Consider the following 12,909-nt stretch of genomic DNA (forward strand, 5'->3'; position numbering starts at 1 on the left):
CTTGAATTCCACATAGGAGTGAAATCGAATGATAATTGTCTTTCTCTGACTTATTTCGCTTACCCTCCTACCCTCTAGTATGTTCCATTCATATGGTTGCAAACAGTAAGACTTCATTTTTTGATGACAGAGTAATATTCTATTATATATATATATGTTTTATATATATATACATATATATGTATATATATGTATATATATATATAAAACACATCTTCTTTATCCATTCATCTATGGATGGACATCTGGGCTCTTTCCATAATTTGGCTATTGTGGACATTGCTGCTATAACTATTGGGGTGCATGTACCCCTTCAATCATTACATTACATTATCTTTGGGGTAAATACCTAGTATTGCTGGGGACTAAAGCAACTCTATTTTCAACTTTTTGAGGAAAAATGTTTTCCAGAGTGGCTGCACCAGTTTGCATTCTCACCAACAATGTCTGAGAGTTCCCTTTTCTCCACATCCTCTCCAACATTTGTTGTTTCCCACCTTTCAATTTTAGCCATTCTGACTGGTGTGAGGTGGTATCTCATTATGGTTTTGATTGACATTTCCCTGATTCCAAGGGATGTGGAATATTTTTTCATGTTTCTATTGGCCATTTGTATGTCTTCTTTGTAGAAATATCTGTTCATGACTTCTTGACTGGATTCTTTGTGTTTTTGGGGTGTTGAGTTTCATAAATTCTTTATAGATCTTGGATACTAGCCATTTATCAATAAGACATTTGTAAATATTTTCTCCCATTCTGTTGATGTCTTTTGGTTTTGTCAGCTGTTTCCTTTGTAGTGCAGAAGCTTATTATCTTGATGAAGTCTCAGTAGTTTACTTTTGCCTTTGTTTCCCTTGTCATTGGAGACATGCCTAGCAAGAATTTACTGTGGCTGAGATCACAGAGGTGGTTGCCTCTGTTCTCCTCTAGGATTTTGTTAGATTCCTGTCTCACATTTAGGTCTTTCATCCATTTTTATTTTCTTTTTGTGTATGGTGTAAAACAGTGGTTCAGTTTCATTCTTCTGTCATGGCTGTCCAATTTTCCCAACATTTGTGAAGAGACTATCTTTTTTCCATTGGATATTCTTTCCTGCTTTGCTGAAGATTAGTTGACCATTGAGTTGAGAGTCCATTTCTGGGCTCTATATTCTATGCGTTTATTTTTGCACCAGTATCATACCGTCTTGATGATTACAGTTTTGTAATATGGCTTGAAGTCTGGAATTGTGATGCCACCAGCTTTGGTTTTCTTTTTCAACATTCCTCTGGTTATCTGGGGGCTTTTCTGGTTCCATATAAGTTTTAGGATTGTTTGTTCCAGCTCTGTGAAAAATGTTGATGGTATTTTGATAGGGATTAGATTGAATGTATAGATTGCTCCAGTTAGCATAGAGATTTTAGCCATAGTTGTTCTTCTAATCCATGAGCATGGAATGTTTTTCCATTTCTTTGTGTCTTCCTCAATTTTTTTCATAAATGTTCTATAGTTTTCAGAGTACAGATTCTTTACCTCTTTGGTTAGGTTAGGTTTGGTTATTCCTAGATATCTTATGGTTTTTGGTACACTTGTAAATGGGATTGATCCCTTAATTTTTCTTTCTTCTGTCTCATTATTAGTGTATAGAAAAGCAACTGACTTCTGTGCATTGATTTTATATCCTGCCACTTTGCTGAATTACTGTATGAGATCTAGCAATTTTGGAGTGGAGTCTTTTGGGTTTTCCACATAGAGTTTCATGTCATCTGTGAAGAGTGAGAGTTTGACTTCTTTGCTGATTTGAATGCTGTTGCTTCCTGTCAGCGAGTGGGAGAAGAATGAGGCACAAACCAGTCAGCTGCAAGAGAAAGGGAGCAGGGGACAACAGTAGAGAAGACTGTTGCCCCGAACAACGCCTCAGTCCCGCTTTTATTAGATAGAAACAGTAACCCACAGAAGAGCCGAAGAAGGCCACACATTAGTCAGATGCCTTGTAGATAAACAAGAAGGAGGGCAAAATATGTCTGTACGAGCAGTATAAAGTTTATAGTTGAACAAGCACATTCAAAGGACTTGTCTAACTAGCCACGGGCGGTTTTGGGGAGAGAAAGGGGAGATAACAGGAAAAATGAAGCAGGCGACGTTCCACCCTGAGCAAGCCAGGCATCCCCCACTGCTCAGCTTCAAGGCCGTATATCGTATATCGTTCTCTCCCCCAAAGGCCTGTTGCCAGTATGTGTTTTTCTTAAGGCTGTATCTAAATGTGCTTGGTAACTAGTAAAATTTCCCATGGGTTATATTTCAAGTAATACAGTGTTCTGAGGGACAGTTGCAGGATGCCTTTTATTTCTTTTTGTTGTCTGATTGCTGAGGTAGGACTTCCAGTACTATGTTGAACAGGAGTGGTGAGAGTGAACATCCCTGTCATATTCCTGACCTTAGGAAGGCTCTTAGTCCTTCCCATTGAGAATGATATTCACTGTGGGCTCTTTGTAATATGGCTTTTATGGTATTGAAGTATGTTCTTTCAATCCCTACACTGTGGAGTTTCAATCAAGAAAGAATGGTGTATTTTTGTCAAATGCTTTTTCTGCATCAATTGAGAGGATCATATAGTCTTCTCCTTTCTTTTGTTAATGTGATGTATCACATTGACTGATTTGCAGATGTCTAACCACCCTTGCAGCCCAGGAATAAATCCCACTTTGTGTTGGTGAATAATCCTTTAACTTACTGTTCACGCTATTGGCTAGAATCTTGGTGAGAATTTTGGCATCCACGTTCATCAGAGATATTGGTCTGTAATTTTCCAATTATAATGGTGGACTCTTTGTCTGGATTTGGGATAAAGGTAATGCTGACCTCATAGAATGAGTTTGGAAGTTTTCAGGCAGAAACTTTTGGGGGTCTTAGAAATCTGCTGTATTTTGATTTGGGTAGGGGGGTGATAGATATATAGATATATAGTTGTGGGTAGACCAAGCTGTACACAACCACAGATTTAATGAAAAATGAAATTTCAGAACTAATGAAACAAATAGAATATCACTGTTATTCTATTAGTGATTATAGACATAGAGGATAAATATCGAGATTGTTAAGAAGAAAGCAAATGTAACAAAAGACTATCCAACATAGGGATAACCCGTGTTCTTAAAATAGGAAACTCGGGACACCTGGGTGGCTCAGTGGGTTAAAGCCTTGGCCTTCGGGTCCCAGGGTCCTGGGATCGAGCCCTGCATGGAGCTTTCTGCTCAGCGGGGAGCCTGCTTCCTCCTCTCTCTCTGCCTGCCTCTCTGCCTACTTGTGATCTCTGTCTGTCAAATAAATTAAAAAAATACATTAAAAAAAATAGGAAACTCACCTTATAGGACATAAGAGGGGGAACGGTATCTTGGAGATATTTAAAAATACAGTGGTAGAAAATTGCTGGAGGCCCCTGGATAGCTCAGCCAGTTAACATAAGCATCTGCCTTCAGCTCAGGTCATGATCTTGGGGTCCTGGGATCATGCCCCACCTTGGGCTCCCTGCTCAGCAGGGAGTCTGCTTCTCCCTCCCCCTCTGCCTCTTCCCCACTCGTGCTCGCTCTCTTCCTCAAATAAATAGATAAAATCTTAAAAAAAAAAAAAAAGAAAATTGCTGAAAGAAAGAAAAACAATCTACAAAAAGAAAGGATATACTTTGTACTAGGAGAAATGGTACAGATTGGTCAATACTGTGATATATCCTAAATGAGTTATTGAGCTTCAAGAATAATAACTAATTCTGCAGATGCCAGGCAGAAAAAAGAGAGATGGAATAAAGAAAGCCTTTGTTATTGTATATTGGCTTTAAAATTTTGAAGAAAATACATTAAAATAATAAGATTAGGTAGATTTGAAGGTATGAGGACACGGCTTTTTAAAATATTATCCTCTGCAGTTTGATATACATTTGAAATATTTTATAATGAAGGGAAAAAAACAGATTATTCAATCTTTCCTGATTCCTTATTTGTATTTAAACCCTTCTCATAGAAATAAAAAAAAATTTTTTTTGACAGTCAGGCTGACTTCAAAGTTAAAAAAATATACAAACCCACAAATACTTCTATTAAGAATATTTGCAGGGACATCAAAGGAAATAGTCAACAAAACAAAGAGGCAACCCATAGAATGCGAGTAGATATTCACAACTGACACTACAAAGGGCTGATATCCAAGATCTATAAAGAACTCCTCAAACTCAACATACACTAAACAGATAAACATGTCAAAAAATGGGCAGAAGACATGAACACACACTTCTCCAATGAAGACATACAAATGGCTATCAGACACATGAAAAAATGTTCATCACATTAGCCATCAGGGAGATTCAAATCAAAACGACATTGAGATACCAACTTACACCAGTTAGAATGGCCAAAATTAACAAGACAGCAAACGACATGTGTTGGAGAGGATGTGGAGAAAGGGGAACCCTCTTACACTGTTGGTGTAAATGCAAGTTGGGGCAGCCACTTTGGAAAACAGTGTGGAGATTCCTTAAGAAAAATAGAGCTTCCCTATGACCCTGCAATTGCACTACTGGGTATTTACCCCAAAGATACTGATGTAGTGAAAAGGGCCATCTGTACCCCAATATTCATAGCAGCAATGGCTATTGTGTATTCCTCAACTTTTGTATCAGCATGGACGGGACTGGAAGAGATTATATTGAGTGAAATAAGTCAAGCAGAAAGAGTCAAGTATCTATGGTTTCACTTACCTGTGGAGCATAAGGAATAAGCCGGAGGACATTGGAAGATGGAGAGGAGAAGGGAGTTGAGGGAAATTAGAGGGGGAGACCAACCATGAGAGACTGTGGACTCTGAGAAACAAGCTGAGGGTTTTGGAAGGGAGGGGGGTGGGGTATTGGGTGAGCCTGGTGGTGGATATTATGGAGGACACGTATTGCATGGAGCACTGGGTGTGGTGTATTAACAATGAATGCTGGAACACTGAAAAGAAATAAAATAAAATAAAATGGAAAAAAAATAAAAGAATGTTTGCAGGGGTGTCTGGGTAGCTCAATCAGGTTTTGATCTCAGGGATGTGAGTTCAGGCCCCAACATTAACTTCCATGCTGGCCATGGAGCCTACTTAAAAAGAAAAAATGAATGTTCTCAAACACATAAAGAGAAAATAGCATGCAATCCTCAGATACTTTGTACTTGTCGCCCAACTTAATTAGCAACTTTCTGGTGTTTTTACTCTTTCAATCTGGAAGGGAAAGGCAATTACATGTGTGCAGTCTTCTGGCCCGTTTGGCTGCATGAGAATGGGTGTAGGGCCTAGAACTTTTTAAAGACATATAGAGCCTTGGCAGCCTGTGCTGGGTTTATCACCTTGTAGGACAATATTTTTCCCTGCCTCAGATTCTATGCAGTCCTTTGTTCTGCTTAAGATGTGGGGTCCTTAGCTTGTAGCCAAAGAGGGGTGAACGCAGGCCATTGCCCTGCATTGGCCACAGGCTGGGACTTGATGACCCTGATGGACTAAAACCCGTTATTGAAGCTGATCTTGCTTTGTTTCCTATGTGTGAGAGTTAAGTGTTGTTCTATCCAGTGCCTATGTGAATCATGTCACTGTTGGTGACCCTGGCATTTATAAACTATAGGGTGAGTAGACATCTTGTGACTACTGCTCTTGGTGGCAAGTATCCATACCCTATGTTGCTATCCTCCCTGCAGCAGGAATCTTCTTGTGGGGAGGTGGCAACAGGTGTCATTTGCTTGAAAAATCCATTTGCACATATGCTTACACACTGATTTTATCTCCTTATGAAATTTTAAAAAGCAAATCCCCAATGTAATCATTTCATATGTAAATACTTCAGTAGTTGTCTGTAATAAAGATATTAATACAACTACAATTTCATTAGCACACCCAACAAAATTAACAATCATTTTTTAACATTAACATTCTTTAACATTAACCCCATTTGTATTCAATGTGACTTCACACTGTTAACATAACATTTAATGCCAGAAGATGAGACAATGCCTACAATGTTTTAGGGAAAGGAAGTACAGTTTGAAAATATTATGTTTTCCATTTTGTTGTTCAGGCAAACATTCCGTAACAAAAGAACTCAAAGATTACAGCAACCATGGTTGTTTATTTTTAATATACGCTCATTGGAAATTTTCTAGGGAATTAAAAGAGAGAAAATTGGTTAAAGGATGGTGTGAATATGAACCCAGTTAAATATATACGTAAGATTATAAAAATACAGAATTATGAATACAGGGTAGTCTCTAAATGTTATATACCTTGACAAAATTAAAAAAAAAAAAACACAAGGAGCTGGTAAGTGAGCAGCTTCCCTCATTTGTCATTGCAAGGAGTTAAGTCATACTGTCTAAAAGTTAAGAGTTAAGACAAACATAGTAACTCCCATCTCATAGTGTTTTTCACTCATCTTAATTTTAGAGGCATCTTTTAGGAACCAGAATCTCTTGTGGTAGAATAGTACTTATCTCAGCTTCGGTGGTCACTCCATTTTTACACCAGCTTTTTAAATGTTAAATCCAGATAATATATAGTGTTTGCTTTCAAATTAAAATACCATATGCGCCTTCCCATTTGATAAATGTCTATCCTTTTCTCATATACTCATCTGGAAAAATGTTTGGAGTGGAGCTCTTAATGGTAGTAATAGTTATTTTAGGGTGATGGAATTTGGGTGAGGTCTTATATTCTCTGGCATTTATTGAATTCACTGAATTTTTTCTTCTTTTTTTAATGAGCATGACTATTTTTGCCAAAAGCTCTAATGGCATTATTTAAAAATTATATACATACATGTATTAAATAATACTGGCATTATTAGAAAAGTAAATAATTGTGATTATGTTGGCAATGCTGTTGCTGCTGCTTTCATTTGCTTGCTTCTGCTAAGATTTATGGTAGAAGTTAGTATTTATTTCAGGAAACATCACTTACGCTCACAGGTATATTTAAAAAGAATAAGCAACCACTTCACACCTACCAGGATAACTATTAAAAAAAGACAACTAGAAAACAACAAATATTGATGAGAATGTGGAGAAATTGGAACCCTTATATCCTGCTGGTAGGAAAATGGTGCAGAGACTATGATAAAGTTTGGCAGTTCCTCAAAAACATAAACACAGAATTACCATATGACTCAGCAATTCCACTCTTAAGTACATTATACCCAAAATATTTTAAGTCAGGTACTCAAAGAGATACTTTCATGCTCATGGTCTTTGCAGCATCATTCACAAAAGCCAAAGGGTGGGAACAAACCAAATGTCCACCAACAAATAACAGATAAAATGTTGTATATATGTACAATGGAATAATACTCAGCTATTAAAAGGAATCAAGTTCTGACAGATGCTACAATATGGATGAATCTTAGAACCAAGGGAAAATCAAGCTAAGTGAAATAAGTCACCCACAGAAGGACAAACATCTGTATAATGCCATTTAAACAAAATATCTAAAATGGGCTAATTCAGAGACTGAAAGTAGATTATAAATTATCAAGGAATAGGAAGAAGGAGAAATGGGGATGATCGCTTAATGGCTACAGAGCTTCTGTTTCAGATAATGGACAAGTTTTAGAAATAGCGGTGAGAGTTGCCCATCGCCAACATAATTAATGCCAATGAACTGTACATTTAAAAGTGGTTAAAATGGCAAGTTTTATGTTATACATAACTGACTTTTGAACAAAGTGGGGGTTAAGGGCCAGACCCTTCCCTACACAGGAAAATCTGTGTATTCCTTTTGATACCCTAAAAATTTAACTACTACTAATAACCTACTGTTGACTAGAAGCCTTATCAATAACATAAACAGCAGATTAACACATATTTTATATGTATTATATACTGTAGTCTTACAATAAAGTTACAGAAAACATCAAGAAAATCATAAGGAAGGAAAAATACATTTATAGTCCTATATATATATATATTTAAGATTTATTAATTTGACAGACAGAGATCACAAATAGGCAGAAAGGCAGGCAGAGAGAGAGGGGGGGAAGCAGGCTCCTTGCTGAGCAGAGAGCGGGATTTGGGGCTTGATCCCAGGATTCTGGAATCATGACCCGAGCCCAAGGCAGAGGCTTTAACCCACTGAGCCACCCAGGCACCCCTATAGTACTATATTGTTAAAAACATGAGTAGAAGTGGACCCAAGCAGTTCAAACCTTGGGTTGTTAAGAGTCAACTGTTACAACAAAAAAGAATAAACAATGCGCTACCCTCATTCAGCATAAAAGTTTTCATACAGAATAGTGTATGATTTCATATTGCTCCACAAACTAATAATGCTGTATAGATTTACACACTTTAACCTAGTATTTTAAAAATTTAGGAAGATATTTATTACAGCATCATTTATAGTAGAGAAAAAACTGGTAGCCAAAACAACCAACAATTGCTAAATAGTTGGACAAATTATGGTAATTAACTTTATGGGAAATTATACTGTCATTAAAATAATAATTATGTAGCAACATGGAAACTGACTATAACATTAAATAAAATGGATACTTTATATGTTGTAATTGGAAATATGTAAAATTATGTACCTAAGGGAGAACACCTAAATAATAATTAGGCTAGGGTTGTGGGACTGTGGAATTTTTAAATAACTATTTCCTCATTCCCGAATTTTGATATATTTTATTAAAAGTAAACTGGGATATTACAAGCTCACGGCTCCATTGCGAGGCAGCTGACTTCACCCGGGTCAGTCGACCCATTTGAGCGTGTACAGCGGAGTCGTCCAGGCATCTCAGGCCCCACCAGAGATTTCCTCATTGGCCTCCGCCGAGAGGCTTTGTGGGAATCGGGATCCCAGCACAAGGCCGCGTCCTGCCGGTCCGGGGTGGTCCCAAGTATCGCATGGGACACATACTAAAAAATTATTTATCTGAGATAAAACTGGGTGGGCTTCCTGTGTTTTCATTTGCCAACTCTGGGAACGCAACCTGCACCCCCTACCGCCTTTCCCTTTCCTCAGCACCGCCCCTTTTACCACTCCCCTCTCCGTCCCCTCCTCGCGGTCAACTCCTCTCCTCTCCACTCTCACTGCCCTCCCGGAGCCCCGCGCCGTCCTCCATCGCCGGGTCCGCAGAACCCGGGCTCCGCCCCCACCAGCCGAGCCCCGGGTCCCCTCACCGCAACCTTGTCGCGGAGCCCAGGTTCCCCTCCTCCTCTCTCCGCCTCGGCGGAACTCGGAAATCTCCCCACCCCCAGTCCGCCGCCGCCCCGCAGATGCTCAGCTCCCAACCGCAACCTCCGCTCCGTCCGGTTCCCGCGGATCCCCGGGTCCACGCCCCCACCCCCAACTCCGGGCCGGGCGCACGCGGCGCGCAGGCGCAGGCGCGGAGGGCGGGCGCGGGCGGAATGGGGACTGCAGCGGCGGCAGCGGCGGCGGCCGGGGAGGGGGCGCGCAGCCCGAGCCCCGCCGCCGTGTCGCTTGGCCTGGGCGTGGCCGTCGTGTCGAGCCTGGTGAATGGGTCCACGTTCGTGCTTCAGAAAAAGGGCATCGTGCGCGCCAAGCGGCGAGGTAGGGCGGGCCGCGCGGGCTGTGCGCTGAGTCGGGGGTGGGGGTGGAGGGAAGAGCGGCCGGGCGGTGGGAAGGGGAGCGGCCGCAAGTTGGGGGGGGGTTGGGGTCGCCGTTTGGGGCCGGGCGCAGGGAGAAGGCGGAGCATCTCGGAGGGGCGCGCTGCGCGGGCGGGAGACTCCTCGCCCACCTGCACGCAGGCACGGTCGCGGCCCTGCGCCCCAGAAGCGGAGCAGCGGCTGCCGCGTTTTGCCCTCCCGCGGCTCCAGAGGCGGCCCGCGCCCAGGCCGTTGCGTGTCCCCCACGCCTTTTCTCCCTCTCTAGCGGCTGGAGAGGCCTTGTTCAGTCTGATAGCGTTTCTGTAGCTGACTTCTTTCTTCCCTCCCAGACCCTCCCACTCCTTTCGCAGCCGCGCAGCCTACCAACCTGCCCCCCGGTTGGAGCCAGGGGTCCCTGTCACCCGCCTCCACCCCCCGCTAGGGAAGCCTTCCCGTTTATCGTGTTCCCGAAATGGTCGAAGCGCAGTCCTTGCCCAGAAGGAGCGACGACCCTTTAGCCTTGGCTGCGGCCCTGGCCTCGTGTGCACTTGGGAGACCAAGACCCGCTCGTTTGCGCCCCACCCGCCCTGCAGTGGCCTCGCCGGTGCCGAAATGAGAACTGTGCACTAGGCAGGCCAGGGCGGGACGGGTGGGCCAAGGAGGCGCTCACTCTCAGGGTCAAGGGAGAGGTCTGCGCTTTGCTTTAGCTTCTGTTCCTGGAGTCCTGGATGGAGCCACTCTGGTTTAGACTTGAGCCATCTGATTACAAGTGATCTTTTACTGTGAAGAAAGCGCAGGGCAGATTTTTTTTAAAAAAGCAAAAAAATGGACCAAGTTAGTATTCCTCTGGTGGATACACCACCAAACCCCACTCCTTAGTAATGTGGAAAGTGAGAGAAATGTAGCACATTTCTTTGCCAGTGTCCCTCTGTTTTAAGAGAGGCCTGAGACAGTTTACTGAATGCAAAATGTAGCATGCTTTGAAACTGAAAAGAAATGCTGCTCCCAGAAGGACAGAGAAACTTGTGGTTGTTAGCTGTATTTTCACAGGAATGGTGTTAAGAGTTCTCTGGGGGAAAAGGAGATCACCAGGTCATGCGTTTGGTAGTTCTGATTCCAGATCATAGGTGAAACTTTCTTAGAGTGTCCCGAATGGTGAGCCAGGAGTCCCTTCAGGAAAGAGATAAAGGGACCTGTAATCTCAAAGGACAATGTAAAATCAGGGATATTCATTTAAAGTAGAAACACTGAAGTTTACATAAAATCTAAATAAAAGCAAGTATGACTTCCTTAGGATGCAGATGTGAAGGCACATCTGGCAGTGGTACGTTCACAGGGAGCACGTATCAATTTGATTGGCTTCAGGGGTGTGTTAAGTGTTTGCAGTGACTCAAAACTAAGCAACACATGTGCCTACTGGTAAGATGTGTGAGAGGAGAATTCCACCTCTATGGTGGTCCTTCCAAAAACCTACAACCCCAGTCTCACCATGAGAAAAACATCAGACAAACGTGAAGTGAGGAACAGCCTGCAAAATGTCTGACCAGTCCTTTGCTGAGATTGTAAAGTCTGAGAGACTGTCACAGGAATCGTCTGAGGACACATGACAGTATTAGGGAAAATCTAAGGAAACCTTAATGCAGACTTTAGTTAATTAAAAAAATTTTTTTTCGAGTAAAACTTAAGTGTTATTTTAGCTCAGCTTATGTGTTTGAGGGAGTTAGTGAATAAGAAAATAAAAAAAATATCAACCAGAAAAAAACCCAGGCATGATTGATACTGTTATTTATTACTACATACTATGCCTTTAAATGAATAAAAGTGAAAATGTGATATTTGCTAATTTCATACTTTGCCACTTACCCCCCACTGCCACAGATTCAAGTTGGGTGGGTTGCTCATAGTGATGGAAGGCAGACATATACATTTGTTTTGATAAATTTAGTGTTGATTTGTTCAATAAATATTCATGAAGCTTTTATTATGTGCCAGGTACTGTAGGTACTGAGGATATGCAGTTTTAGAATCTACTCTCCCTAAAATCTTTTCCCACCACTGCTAAGAAGCAGCAGAGTTGACCATTATGAAATATCTGAAATGGAGGAGATAGGAGGAATGAAGAGGTAGCTAAGGACTAGGAGGTCAAGTTCCTGCATTAAAGGAGACTGGTCAGTTTCTTATACTATAAAAACCTGTCTCACTGAAAATTTCCCCTTTATTTTCTTTAAAGATTTTATTTCTGTATTTGACAGAGAGAGAGAGAGAGAGTGCACACAGCAGGGGAGTGGCAGGCAGAGGGAGAAGGAGAAGCAGGGAGAGAGAGAAAGGGAGAAGCAGGCTCCACACTGAGCAGAGAGCCAGATGTGGGGCTCCATCCCAGACCCTGGAATCATGACCTGAGCCGAAGGCAGACTGAGCCACCCAGGTGCCCCCTGAAAGTTTCAACTTTAAACGAATTGCCACAGGAGAGCATTTCTTTGGAGTTTTAACTTCAGGAGAGGTAAGTTCTAGTCTCAGCCCTTCTACTGGGGGTTTTAGGGTAAGGCTTCCTCTGTTACAGGCTTTCACATGCTTTTGAAAGGCCCTTCCCAGTGACTGGAGTACGCAGGTAGTCCAGGAGCACTCTCCACAACACAAGCTCATGGGGGACTGCCTGACTCCTGGGAAGGACTCTGCATGGGAAGAGGGAAGAGGACACACAGATTGTTTACAGTGTTAGAACCCATTTAAAGCAGGAACTAAGTGAGAGAAACAAGGTAATCATTGGATGTGAAAGCATTTGTGGAAAGCCAGTTACAACTTTTAGAATTTCTGTGCACATAGGTGAGGATGCCCAAAGAGTCTGATGGCATGAGGGTGGTATCCTGCCCTCAAACAGGCTTTGTGGAAGCAATCTCAGGAAAGTCATGTGTTCGAATTTGCTGCAGGCTTTGGAGAATTGCATAGTAAGTTACTGTATGTAGAATGCCCTAGACCAGGATGAACCAGCTGGATGTTTTTAAAATCCCTTTCATCGGGCGCCTGGGTGGCTCAGTGGGTTAAGCCCGTGTCTTCGCTCAAGTTATGATCTCAGGGTCCTGGGATCGAGGCCTGCATTAGGCTCTCTGCTCAGCAGGGAGTCTGCTTCCCTCTCTCTCTGCGTGCCTCTCTGCCTACTTGTGATTTCTCTCTCTGTCAAATAAATAAATAAATAAAATCTTTATCAAAACCCAGAGATGCCATCTTATACCCATTAGAATGGTTATTATAAAAACAAAACATAAAATCACAAATACTGGTGAGGATGTGGAGAAATTGGAACTCTTGTGCACTGTTCGTG

At 42.0% G+C, this 12,909-nt stretch overlaps 1 protein-coding gene across 2 annotated transcripts in view; it reads left to right on the forward strand.

Annotated features, from left to right (window-relative positions):
* Positions 1–9,381: 9,381 nt before the first annotated feature.
* Positions 9,382–12,909, forward strand: part of NIPA1 (NIPA magnesium transporter 1) — a gene marked incomplete at its 3' end in the record, with an annotated part of 93,026 nt that continues 89,498 nt past the window's right edge. For both annotated transcript variants that reach the window (XM_080809540.1, XM_080809539.1), the window contains exon 1: positions 9,382–9,555. In XM_080809540.1, the coding sequence (XP_080665666.1) occupies positions 9,393–9,555 (163 nt within the window). In that variant the 5' untranslated portion in view covers positions 9,382–9,392. The remainder of the gene's footprint in view (positions 9,556–12,909) is intronic.

This window comes from Martes martes, assembly GCF_963455335.1.
Source record: "Martes martes genome assembly, chromosome: 7".
In the NCBI taxonomy this organism is placed as follows: Eukaryota; Metazoa; Chordata; class Mammalia; order Carnivora; family Mustelidae; genus Martes; species Martes martes.